This window comes from Sander lucioperca, chromosome 7 (assembly GCF_008315115.2).
Source record: "Sander lucioperca isolate FBNREF2018 chromosome 7, SLUC_FBN_1.2, whole genome shotgun sequence".
In the NCBI taxonomy this organism is placed as follows: domain Eukaryota; kingdom Metazoa; phylum Chordata; class Actinopteri; order Perciformes; family Percidae; genus Sander; species Sander lucioperca.
In genome coordinates this window covers 23,724,699-23,738,942 of record NC_050179.1, presented here as the reverse complement: position 1 = coordinate 23,738,942, position 14,244 = coordinate 23,724,699, and the positions used below count along the sequence as shown (strand labels likewise).

The following is a 14,244-nucleotide window of genomic DNA, read 5'->3' as shown; positions in this document are numbered from 1 at the left end:
TACCACTGAATCCCAATAATGGGTCTTACACAATGCTCTGTGATAGGAAACTCTAGGGGAAAATTCAATTCAGGGTGTAAATACATTTTCAAAGGCAGCTCTCTCTCTCTAATGCCAAGTGATTATTTGAGAATGGTGTTCTCCTGAGCCTTTTTTATGAGGCTGAGCACACTCTGTCTGGTTAGACACGGCAGCTATCAGCTCAAACACACCCATGCTGCCACCTTTGAGATTACCCCTCTGATTCCCATCTCTCCCATCATGGAGACTTGACATTTAGTTACAAGACTGAAAATTGTCTTCAAAACACCTCAAAGGAAAACTTCAGTGTGTGACAGAGGACGAGGAGGGGAGGGGGGGGGGAATCCAATTTTTGTGGCTGACAAAGAGAGTGGAGCCAATGTAAATACGCTTGGATAATGTTGGATGTCAAATTATGTTACTTCATCATTGAGAGGGAGATAATCTCGATTGCAGTTATTTGTGTAGCTGTTTTGTTTTCATTATTCTTCTTACATTTTATGTTTGATCTCTTAGAAGGTAACTGACATGATGATGAACAAAACATATTTATTCTTTTGAGTATACAGGGAAAGTGGCATAGGCTAACTAACACATCACTGGTTGACACTTTTGTATAACTTGTAACACCTAATGTGTAAAACAGGGTGTAGATGTTGTTTGTTCTGTAGATATTTCTTTCTTTTTTTAGGCGTCTGTATTTAATTCTCATTTAAATAATCCCTACAAAATGTGGTGAATGTCATTTTTTCTCGCTAAAAGCTTAAATGAGACCTTTAAAGTGGTGTTTTTGGTGCCAAGAACACTGATGGAACGATCAAGCCCAAAGTAACCATGGGCCTTGGTGACCGGGTTTCTGGAACATTTGCCATTCATAGACTCCACAGGAGATTTTTTTGGCCTGAAAGGAACTTGAATGTCAAACTTGTTGAACCCACACACCCACCCTCCGTCTCCTCTTGAGTCATCAGTGAGGGAATTTGGCGACCCTAATCCATGTTGTGAGCAGTTATTTCAACCCTGAGCCAGCACTCTGAAGAAAGAAAGTGGGTGTGCGGTGGCGCTGGTGGTGAGTGGGGTAAGTTGTCATTGTTGCCTGACTTCAAAGCCGCCAGCTCACCATGCTGTTCTCTGAAATCCCCCAAAACCTGACAACATTAGAATACCATCAAACACTCTCTGGCTGCCTTTGAAATGCCACTGACACTGTTTGGCGCTGCAATTTGCAGACTCTAAAGAGTGCACCCATGTTATTGAAATAAATCTGAGGGTTGTAATGGGAATGGAAATGAACACATCTTTCATGCTTTGGCTTAGAAGTGAGAGTTGAGTATTAAGATGGAGCCTTGTTTCCCTGGAGAGTGGGTTGTTGACTTTGTAGCTCTCTCTCAGTGTCCATTGTACCCTTGCCTTTCCTGTCATTTTCTTTTTCATTCCAATCTCCCTTTTTTTCTTTCTCCACTCCTCTGTTCTTCACTCTGGTATTCTGTTCTGCGACACAGGATATTAAACCTGTTTCTATGGACCTGCAATTGTTTGCCCTCTGTCACTAACAGACAAGTTCGCAAACTCTCACTTGAAGCACTAAAATAGTTTTGTTTTTGTTTTGTTATAAAAAAATATTAATTTGTTTTTAATTATTATAATTTTTAGGGGGCTGAGATGCTTGAGGGCTTGAGCCCCCCTAAAAAGGGTCTAAAATCGCCACTTGCGCTCCCTCTCTTCAGTCACTCTCTAGCTTGCTTGACCGTATGTGCTTACGGGCATACGTTGAGCCTCCGTTAACAGTTTGTAACCGAAATTAAATAGATTATGGATAATTTTATTGTAGCTGACTTTACAAGATGACTTCTCTATTGGCTGTTGAAACAGGTGACGTCCCTTACGTTCTAAAACCAGCCTCTGGAGACTTGACCAGCGGAGTCGCAGCCACACCATCAGCTGGTTTGAGTCGAGCTGAGACTGGCCGGTTCAAACCGCTGCAACTTTTCTCTGCGACGTTCTAAAACGGTTTTGTCTCGTCACCAATCTTTGCTCTGAACTGGGCTTTACAGTAAATTCTTTCAAATTCCAGCTACACTGCGTCTGCTTTGATTGACAAACATGAACAATACGAGTGACAGCACGCTCAGCAGTGCAACAATATGTGCTAGTGAAAGCAGTGTTTTGCCATTGCCTGTCCCCTGCTGTGTGCTAATGTGTATGTATTAGGACTGCCACTTATTAAAGCTTAATTACAGAGAGGATGTGCTTCTTAGTCAACACATCATTCCTGAAATGAAGAGATGTGATACTGTTTCACTAACTAATCCAACTAATAAAGTGTCTTCCACATGTGCAGTCGCTGACTATATTAGTGCCACTTGTCTTGTTTGCAAAAACAGTTATATAGCCTTAGAGTACCGTATACATGACAATACAGCTCTGATACTGACAATACACAACAACAGTGAGACTGCTGTCAATGAGATCAAACGCTGGATTTCGTGCTTGGATCTTTTCTAATTAATCCCTTGTGTGTAAATACATAATATGTAAATACTGCGTTGGAATGGCAGACTCCTCCACTAACAATAAGACTACTATACAGAGGTAGTTAAATAGATATTGTTGGTGGCCTGGTTAGCACACTTGATAGGGCGGGCGCACACATGTAGAGTTTTATTCGCTCGATGGTGTTTTAAGCCCCCAACGTCTCCTTCCAGGTAGCGCTGCGACCGTTGACTTCAAGGCACCTAACCCTAACCTTAACCCTAACCATAATCATAACCATTGCCTAATCGACTTCAAGGAAGTGCTGCGACCGTTGACTTCAAGGCACCTAACCCTAACCATAACCATTGTCTAAGCCTAGTGCCTAGACGTTGGGGGCTTAAAACACAGATAAACGTCTTATTCCTTGACGCAGAAGGTCCGGTATTCAAGTCTGACCTGTGACGGTTTCCTGCATGTCTTCCCCCCTTTCATATCTCAGCTGTTCTATCCATTAAAGGTGGAAATGCCCAACAAAAAAATTATAATAAAACAAATTGATATATTTTGAAAATGCAAATTTGCCTGAGACCTGTTGTTGATTGATTATCGATATTAAAATCAAAGTGAATCATATGCTTACTGATTGTGCTAATACTGTGCAACTATATTTAAATGGCAATAATTACAATACATTGTACTGTATTTGCAAGGATTCAACAGCTCGACATCAAGGCCGTTACATGTTGGTTTTGACTTTTAATGAGCTGGTTCAGCAGAGAAAGTGCACAGCCTTTGCACTGGAGATGGGAGCTAGATAATAATAATAATAATAATAATAATAATAATAATAATATTTACAGTATATAGCGTTTTACATGGTACTCAAAGACACTTTACAGTACAACCAGCACATATAGCACATTGAAAACAGATAAGCAATAAAACTGACTTAAAACAAGCATATTAAAAGCAATTAAAAACAATAAAACCAGTAACTATCAGGTGAGAAATGTAAGAATATTGTATGTGGAAAGCTAATTTGAAGAGTTGTATTTTGATTAGTGTTTTGAATGTGTCCAGGTCAGTACAGTCACAGATGTGTATGGGTAGGGAGTTACAGAACTGGCCTCCCAATGTGAACAGAACACAGGGATGAGACACATACCCACTTTTGTGAAGGGTTTCCTTCTGCTGGCTATGATCTACCACAGAGCTTTCTGTGTTATTTTAAGCTGAAAGCATGACATCCATAAATAATGAGTCATGTAGCAGCCCTGTCCTTGTCTCAGTGGAGTGCAGAAACATAATCGTTCCCATCTAGATTTTCCCTCGTTCTCACGATAAACTAACTAGACTTTGTAACAGACAACATGATACAGAAACATGTGGCTGCATTAATAATGATGCCATGTCATATGGAATACCCTGTCATTTTTACAATTACAGGCAATTCCTGATCTCAAAAATAAATGGAGACTTATAAGCAGTGGTGGAAGAAGTATTCTGATTCTTCACTTAAGTAAAAGTACTAATACCACATTGTAAAAATTAGGGTTGTGTATTGGCAAGAATCTATACGATACGTATCACGATACATGGGTCACGATTCAATATATTGCAATATATTTCGATACTGTGCGTAAGGCGATATATTGGGATTTTTTTTTAAGTATAATTTTAGAAAAACTAATATTTAAAAAAAGACATGATGTGCATAAAAGTCAAAGAAGTTTACTTTAGGTAAACAATTCAGTACACAGAAAATTAACTGCCAGTTTGGGATTGTGGTTCGCAAGTTCTTAGTGAGCTAATGTTTATATGCTAAAGTAGGCCAAAGTTCAGCCATAGCTACATTGTTAGCTTCTAGCAAAAAGTCAGGCACTGCTAGGCACTGTTAGGCACTGCTAGGCACTGTTAGGCACTGTTAGGCACTGTTAGGTGAGAACACTAGTGATGCATAGTGAAGCATAGCCATCTAGCAGTAGGGGGTTTAAACACAACATAAACGTGAACCACTGTCTTACATGAATATTTTTGCATGTAAACTAAAAAAAAATAAAAATAAAAAAAATCGATATTGTGTTTTTGAAAATCGATACAGTATTGCAAAATAAAATATCGCGACACTCAAGTGTATCGATTTTTTCTTACACCCCTAGTAAAAATACTCTGTTACAGATAAAAGTCCTGCATTGAAAATCAGGAAAATGTACTTCAAGTATTAAAAGTAAAAGTACTCAACGCAGAAAAATACTCACATTTTAGAAACTGGAAACGATTCAAAAAGTTCTGTGTTTAATGGTCTGATCATTTCAGCTGGACTTGTAGGCCTGTATATTGTTGGGTAGTTTAATTTATAATAAAACATGGTATTTTATAAAATGTGTTTTGTGTGCAAAAAAAATCTGTAAAGTAACTAAAGCTGTCAGATGAATGTAGTGGAGTAAAACGTACTATATTTCTCCCTGAAATGTAGTAGAAGAAAAGTAGAGTAGAAGTCGAAAGTGGCATGAAAAGAAAATACTCAGTACTAAGTAAAGTACAAGTACCAGAAATGTGTACAGTACTTGAGTAAATGTACTTAGTTACATTCCACATTCCACTGTATATAGGCCACCATATGTCTGAGGCAGACACTTGTATGAAGCTTGACATTTCCCTGCACTTTCAGACCTATGCTGAGAGTTGTACCGTACCATGTGATTCACGTTGCACCTGCTTTATAAATTAGCAACACGTTGTACACATCGACACACAAAGACTTCCTCTGGTACCCCTCCACCCACGATCCGCAACAGCAGGAAGCTTCACGCTAGGCCGAGGTAAAGAGGAGGTGAAGGATGAGGGAGGGGAAGGATTGTCGGGGCTGAGGCTAGGGGAGGACATGGGGATCATGTCGCGACACCGAGGGGAGTGTGTGTGAGAGATAAAGAGAGGATGAACATGATCAGAAGGGATAAAGCCTGGTAGAGCCCTTGGCGGCATCTTCCTCAGTCAGCCTAGACAAGCTCACACGTGCACGCGTCACATGCACGTAACTCAAAGGTGACACTTTTCCTCCTGTACCTTAAATCCTTTCTCCTCATCCAGTCTTGCATCTGGGAGCCACTGCATTGTCTGTAGTAAATGCAACAGCCCTGCAAAAAGCAAGTTAGACACACTAATAAGTCTACAGTGCGTAGCATGCAATGAATGGGTCATAAATATTGCAGCAGGATGGTGAGAATACAGATCACTGACTTTCATTGTAACCTAGCTTACGGAGCCTTTGAGAACATCCTCCGCCTTCCTCTGGGTATTTGTTTATCTTCAGGGCATCTGTTTATATCTGAGAATTACTTGTTCTTGCAGATTTTTCAAACCCTGAAATTCTCTTCTTTACAGTGCAGTGACTGTGTTTCATATAGCTAACATTTCTGTTATATATATATATATATATATATATATATATATATATATATATATTTTTTTTTTTTTTTTTTTTGGAGTGCAGGCATAACATCCACCCTTTCTGTGTGTTTCTTCCAGTCGAGTTTGATGACTGTGCGGGGAACGAGGACGTGAAGTTTGAGGTGTCGGACCCCAGCTTCTACGTGGACGGAGATCTGAATCTGGTTCCTCAGCAGGATGTCCTGTCCAGTCAGCCTGTCCTGTTCATCCACGGGCTCAGTGCACATGCAGATGACATGGCACAGGTGGAAATCACTAGACTGCCCTTTCAGATGCCACACACTCTCAGGGTTAGTAGAAATTTGCGGTGTGTGTGTGTGTGTGTGTGGTGTGTGTGTGTGTGTGTGTTCTTAGAAAAAAAAAATCTGTTTTCCCTAATTTACACCTTATCAAAAAATGTAAAAGGTTGCGCTTCATTAAAGATTGAAAAGGTTACTGCAATGTAGTATAATCAGACATAATGTAGCAGTGATTAAATAACAATGGCCCTGGGCGAATAGGAGGATTTATGAGCTGCCTTTTAGTTTAGTATTTTTTGGGGGAATACACTTATTCGCTTTCTTGCCAAGAGCACTCTCATGCCTGTTTTGGAAACAGAGGGAAACAGCTAGCCTGACTCTGTCCAAAGGTTACAAAATCTGCCTACCACCACCTCTAAAACTCACTAATTAACACTTATTCTCTTGTTTGTTTAATCTAAACAAAAATTAAGCGTAAAGATAACACATTGCCAGTGGTGGAAGAAGTAAAAGTACTATTACCACGCTGTTAAAATACTCTGTTACAAATAAAAGGCATTGAAAATGTTACTTAAGTAAAAATGTAAGTATCATCAGGAAAATGTACTAGTATCAAAAGTGAAAGTGCTCAATGCAGAAAAATCCTCACGTTTTAGAAACTGGAAATGGTTCTATTTCATCGACTAATCATTTCAGCTGTACTTGTAGTTATATACATTGTTGGGTTTTGTGTGCAGAAATCTCAATTTGTAAAGTTACTAGTAACTAAAGCTGTCAGATTAATGTAGTGGAGTAAAAAGTACAATATTTTATCTCTGAAATGTAGCGGAGTAGAAGTAGAAAGTGGCATGAAAAGAAAACACTCCAGTAAAGTATAGTTACCTAAAATATGTGCTTACTTGTAAGTACAGTACTTGAGTAAATATACTTAGTTACATTCCACCATTGCACATTGCAGTGTTGCGAGCGATTATGTGCTGGACTATTTCTTGGCCATGGGGCAGTAGCTTCCTGTAGTCTCCACTGGTTTTCTGTCAAACTCACGATGACAACCAACTCAGGGAAGTTACTGCGGGGACTGCCCATTTCTCCGATACTCCATTGTTCTGACCTTTAAATAATTCCCTTTGGTCCTACAGCCCACTAGTCCGACATCCCTTTGGTGGCGAAATTACGAATCCCACTATGGCTACGCCAAGACCTGCCCTACGAAGCAGCTCGATTGGTTGGGGTTAGGCATTTGACCTCAAGTGGTTAAGGTTAGGATAGCTGATTGGTCAGGGGATAGGACCTGTACAAATGGGGTTACCTTAACTTGCGTAAGCATGGACGCCTGGCCAATAAATGCTATTGAAGGGCGGGACTTGTTGTGGCCATAGTGGGATTCATCGGACTAGTGGGCTGTAGGACCAAAGGGAGTTTTTCGGGTTATTGAGACGTCGGAACAATGGAGCATCAGAGAAATGACATGGTAGCAAGCCGAGCCAAGGAAGAGTTTGGCACTCCGGCCTGTAGTGTCACTTTTACACATTGGTTCCTGTAAGGATTAAACAAAATTGATAATTAGTGACTGTTAGAAGTGCTGTTAGGAGGATTTTGCTACCCTTGGACAGAGCTAGACCAGCTTTTTCTCGTGTTGACAGACTTTGTGCTGAGCTTACTTGCTGCTGGTGGTGGGTGTAGAAAAGACTTCGGCAGTGCGCTCGTTAAGGAGCCAATTATGATCACCATAGCAACCTCAGCCCAGGCAGGCAGCAGAAATCCTCTGTGCCACAGCGACACTCTCCCCAGATGGTTGCTGTGACAGGACTTAGAGTAAATATCACCTTTTGTGTACATAGATGACAAAAAACAAGTGGACTGTTTAGACTGTTAAACTGTTATGTGGTTATGTTGGTGTTCAAGAAAAAGGTTGTGTTAGCCTGTATCAGTTACCTATTGGTTAATTATGCTAATATGAGCTATGGCTAAAGCCTTGTTAAGTGATAATAAATAAGCTGTTTGTAAGGTGCTAGTCCATATGGTACCAGTGGTGGAAGAAGTATTCAGATTCTTTACTTAATTAAAGGCACTAATACTACACTGTAAAAGTCCTGCATTGATAATGGTTCTTAAAGGTGCTCTAAGCGATGTTGGGTGACGTCACTTCTTGTTGACGTTCGAAATATTGTCAAACAAAATGGAGGCTAGTTCGCCCCTCCCTCCTCCTCATCCAGTCTCCTCCCCCTCCCTTCCGCGCACTAACCCCCCAATCCCACCCCCAAATCCTTCTTGTCGGTTATTGGCTGGAACACTGTTATGTTTGGTGGTGCAGGTTGGCGCAGTTTGTTTTTGTTGCCATTTGTGGAGCCTGGGCTGTCTACAGAGACTGCGTTTTTTTGCTGTATGTAACAAAAAATGCTGTAGCCTAAAAAATCGCTTAGAGCACCTTTAAGTAAAAGTGTGTAAGTATCATCAGGGAAATGTACTTAAAGTATAACAAGTTAATGTACTCAATGCAGAAATATCCTCACATTTTATAAACTTCGAAACGATCAAAACAGTTCCTCAAGATTGTTCAGTACTTATGTAAATGTACTTAGTTACATTCCACCAGTGCATGTATACACGCAGCATTTTTGTAGATTTATTTAGCTTCAGTGCAATTTCACCCACTGTTAATTATTGGGAGCCAATTCCTTAACCTATTGTGCTAATTCAGTTATTATTTGGGCTGTATTTCTTGTTTATCACATCAGTAATGAAGATTACACTCCAGTCGTTGAAACACACACCCCCGCCTTCACACTCTCAACTGATAAATACGATTTAAGAACTGTAAGCTATTTGTGCCAATGTACCATCAGTCCTTAAGCCCTCTGCAAAGTTTTATAAGCCCATGGCCAGTCTCCATGTCCTGAGCCGGCCCATATTAGTGAAAAAACTCCCAAGCTAGTAAAATCCTCCAGTACAGTATAGCTTTCATGTCCTGCACAGACATGAGAGTGGTCTCAATCTTTGCAAGAAAAGCAAACAAGTTTATTTCCCAAAATGTTAAACTATTCTTTTACATGAGGAGACGTTAATTTACGAAGGTTAATTTAGCATGGAAAGCTTGCTCGGCGATGTAAACACAGGCACTGGGTGTACTTCACAAAACATTGAAACATTAGTTATCGTTACTGCAAATTAAAAACATTTCAGAGGCATCTGTTGTCAGTCATATTCATGCACATGCATGCATAAATGTGAGGCATGCTCATGCGACCTTAGTCTCGCTTTGCCAGACCTTCCTCCACAGCGCTTCGGAGGAGGGTCTGGCTATTCCACATAGCATTCCGGGATGGGAAAAAAACATGCTCTGGTTTATTAGCATTTCTTTAAACCAATCACAATCATCATTAGGGTTGGGTACCGAAACCTGATGCTAATACGGCACCTGTGCCTATACGACCAGTATCTACCGGACCGAATTGCAACGCAGATTTCGGTGCCTCATTTCGGTGCCAATTAAATGCCTTTTGCGCTGCTCTCTGATGCTCTGAAACAGATGTTAGAGGCAACAGAAGCATCGCTGCATGTGACGCTAGTTAACACTTCACTTGACAGCAGGTAACGTTAGCCTATCGTTAGCTAGCAGCTGGATTAAACACGATTAAAATGCTGACAGCTAAATGGTGTAAAGTGTGACTGTATTTCACTGTAGAGGATTCCAACAGCGGGTCGTTATGCAGTCTGCAGCTGCTGTTGTTGGAAAAACAACACATACGGTGCATTCACTTGAAACTAGTAAGCCACGTGGTGCATTCAAAGTTATTGTAAAATACCCTATTCCATATTACCCTATTTTTTTTTTTTAAAAAGTATCGGTTCAGGCACCGTTTAGCGACCGGCACCGTTTTAAAAGTATCGTTTTAGCACTGGTATCAGAAAAAAACCAAACGATACCCAACCCTAATCATCATGGGCGGCGCTAAGCACCGGACAGGGCCACGGTGCCGCTGCAAAATAGCCTTGGGAAGGAACTTGTTTTGGTGGAACGTGGTGCACATTCAAAAGTTGTTTTAGTTGTGCAACAGAAAACTCAGATTGGACAGATAGTCTAGCTAGCTGTCTGGATTTACCCTGCAGAGATCTGAGGAGCAGTTAACCATAGTCCTCAGAAATCCACAGAGTTTAAAATTCCAACACAAAGAAAGCGGAAGTTGACGGACATCCGGCCGAAAAGAGTGAAATCAGCCAGAATTTCTGGTGGCAACGGAGCAATCCCGGAAGTGGAACGTCGTGGCGACTAATGCAACCTTAATTATCATTTATCATCGATGTTATCATCAACATTACTGCACCACCTCAATGATGCCATATTAGGGGGTCGGAAAACACCCACATCCATAATCTTTTAAACCAAATGGACATTTGAAGAAAGTGAAAAAATATCTCAAGTGATGCAAGTATCAAGGTTATACTCTGTGTCACTCAAAGAGAAATAACAAGCGGAGGCATTACAGCCTCAGTAAAAGATGACAGAGTAGTGGGAGAACGCAGAGAAGGTGATTGATGTTGCATCCAGCAAGAGAACCATATACGAAGTTAAAAGAAAAGGGTTTTGATTTACTAAAGAGGTACATGTGAAAGCCGCTGGAGGAGGCCAGGAGAACAGCTGCTGCTGTGCTCTGCCAAACCTATGAGCACATCATTGCCATCATCAGAGATGTGTCAGTTTGTAGCGCTGCCGCAGATGGCAACAACAACTGAGCCCAGCACTAAATCTGTCCGCAGGCCGATGTAGTTAATGTTTGATGATAGACTGTCTAGATCATTGATCCAGATTACTCACACTTAAAAATGTGTAGTCCTTGAAAAGGCTCTAAACACTTTGGAATGTGCCAGCGAAAGTGAAAGACTCGTAACGGGGTCCACTGTGGGTTTCACATATGCTTTACACATGCTGTGAGTCAGCCTGGTGCAATGCTTGAGTAAATCAGAACCACTTAAACTTTGATGAATAACCAAATGTGGAGACATTTCTTGTGTTTTTAGTCATTATTTATGCATGCAGTCACATGGAAGAGAGGAGGAAAGGAAAACCCTTTTCTACAATGCAACATAAACAGTTTGGAGCATGAAAAATTACACTGGCCGGCTCCTATTATATGGGGATTTAACCGGTACGCCTGCACCCCAACACTGAGCTTTGCTTCTCTGCAAATGTGTCCTTTTGTTTGTGTAATCTATAGAAATGTTTCTGTAGCCAGCAAATTGAATTGCCTTATAAAGCGCTGTGCACCTGAATAAACACCGTTGTTCCTTATAGCTCAATTCCCCCCTCTGTTTAGTCCAAATACACTAAGTTGATTAGGAAAAGTTTCCAGGGGCTGCAGGTACAGTTGGTGTTCCCTTCATTCTCTCAGACATCATCTGTCTTCCTGCTGCAGTGCGCAGAGTCCCGCTGCTACAATTCCTCCAGCCCATAGCTTAATGAACGTCTCCATCGCTTTCAGCATGAAGTGGCCCTCATTTGTTTGTGCCTCTCGCCATAATTTATTCGGTTAGCTGGTCCATGGGTGTTACCTTGGCAAGTCATTGAGGATATAAGTGAATTAGTCTTTTGGCAAGTTATGTGAGGGAAGTGACTAATGTGACTCTAGAGAGTACAGTGTGTGTTTGTGTGTGTGCCATAACATTTTTATACACACAATCATGTCACATTAATGCCCCCCCCCCCCCCCCCCCCCCCCCTTCCCCTCATGTCCCACTTTCACTTAGCACCACCATGAGGTCAACATGTTGTCCAATACTTTTGTTTATGACTAAATATCTGCAAAACGAGTGCTAATCCCTGCTTCATTAGCTGTACTTTGCATAAGTGCTAATTATCAAATGTTAGCCTTCTAATATGCTAAACAGTGGGCACTTCACCTGTGTGGCTGTAGACTCATTGTCTTGTTACAATGTGTAGTTCAGCCTAATTAGAAATCCTTCTTATAAATTCAATCAGCTATCAAGCATTTAGAAATCCAGTCACTTACTGAAGGGGAATTCTGGTGTAGTACAACTTGGGCCGTATTTTTATGGCTTTGGCCATTTATATGAGTTATGAAAACATTGTATTAACTAAAGTAATTGTTGAGATCTGGGGACAGTGTGACAGCGCTACATTAGAGTCTGGCGGAGAAGAAAGCGATTAGAAAATGAGACACATTGTAAACAAGATTCAATGTTATTATTACCAAGGAAAGACGGCCAAAACCACAAAATGACTGTAGGACCCAGGTTGTATTTAAACTGAATTGCCCTTCAGGAAATGGTACAACATGTTACTCTGGGACCAAAAACACTTGACAGTTGGAACATACAGCACATTATTACCACAGTTTAAACCATTTTGTCTTTTACTTTTTCTCTTTCCTAAGTTTTCTGCTGTAAAATGCCATCAAGCTGTATCAGGCGAACCTTGATTAAGTATTTTATCTTTCCTGTGGACAAATGGTTTAATGTCCCCGTCTCTCCTAAAGTAGATTTTCTCAACTGATAATCGCAGAGCACACACAGTCACGAAGTGCATCAATTAGGCAAATGGTAGAAAGAGAAACGGAGATGAAAAAAAAAAAGATTGTTGGAGGAGGAAGACATCCTAAAGCTAAGAGAATACTGAAATGAGAGAGGAGGAGTCCTCTGTGTGAGGCATGGTGGTTAAAAGCTCTCATTATTTCACTATCAATTAATCTGCTGAAGCTTCTCAAGCTCTGGGACTCATACCATCAGAAAATCTATTGTGTCGTTCTCTGTCCATATCCTGTAGTCCCCCCCCCACCACCACCACCACCACGTCTCTGCACCGTCTCAAGTGGCCCATCAAACACGAGTTCAGAGCTGCAGCAGCTTCTAAAGAATCTGTAACTAGCTCATGGCATATTTAAAAGCTTGTTTCAATAAGCCGGGGGTTTGACTTGTGGAATGACTCTTCTGACAAACATTGACTGCACAGGGAGGCTGAAATCTAAATCTAAAATCTGAGATAGTACTCATGGTACTCTGGTAAGCTGCCTTGATGCCTCTTCCCTGTTTTTCAATTATTGTACCACAGAGTATAGGTTTCCTTTTTGAGATTGTGTTTTAGTAATGAAATCTCTTTGTTATGCTCCTCAAAGTTAAGATTTTTGCATTTGCCCGAACCTCTCTTTGTTTCGTTTCTAACGCAGAGCGGAAACATTCCATGGTGAATTCATTGGCATAACTAATGTGATCATGGCAGGCAATATTGGCTGGCGATAATTGATAAGTGCTGTGAGCGAAGGAGGAGAGAATCAGTTTTTAATTCCTTGGCGAGAGCTGTTAGTTTGCTGTAACACAGGCCCAGAGGGAGAGAGGCAGCTGATGAATGAGGCCTATTATGAGCAAAACTTGAATTCAAAGAGTAATTTATTCCACTCCTTTTTTTTCTTTTTGTTGTTGCAACCGATCAATATGTGAATTAATGGAAGAATGCATTTCAGTTTAACAAATGCATGCTCCGAGATATGGACTTTGTGTATTATTCCGTGTTATTTTGTTTGTGTTGTGCAGGACAACAGTTATGCACAACATTTTCTAACCTTCAGGGGGGCATTGACAGGCACCATTCAAATGTAACAACTGATAAGAGGCAAAATACTCGGAGTCCAAAAGCCTATTTATTTTTTTGCTTTTGTTATGTCTCATGCCTTTTTGCGCACTGAATAAAATGTAATATTGCATCCAGAGCAAAATCCTCATCCTGCAATGGCAAATAGATTTCAATGTTCAGTAAAGGCTTTCTGGGGATGACTGACATGTTGCAACCACAGCACAACATCTCACATCTTTCCACACAACACAAATAATCTCCCTCCCTCTGTCTCCATCCCACTCACACTGTCTCTCCTCCGCTTGTTCTGTAGCTGTCATTTGTTCGTTCTGTTTATTGCCTTTGTCTATTGTCTGTCTGTTTTTAAATCGGCTCCTGCATCTTTTGCTGAAATGGTTTAATATATTTATGAAGTTACACATTTTTTTTTCAGTCTTGGAATTGCACAAACTGGGTATGACTGTAAAATAAGGA

General features: G+C 40.7%; 1 protein-coding gene across 2 annotated transcripts in view; it reads left to right on the top strand.

Annotated features, from left to right (window-relative positions):
• Positions 1 to 14,244, top strand: part of cdh13 (cadherin 13, H-cadherin (heart)) — a 413,558-nt gene that overhangs the window by 147,140 nt on the left and 252,174 nt on the right. For both annotated transcript variants that reach the window (XM_036002865.1, XM_036002866.1), the window contains exon 3: positions 6,025 to 6,236. In XM_036002865.1, the coding sequence (XP_035858758.1) occupies positions 6,025 to 6,236 (212 nt within the window). The remainder of the gene's footprint in view (positions 1 to 6,024; positions 6,237 to 14,244) is intronic.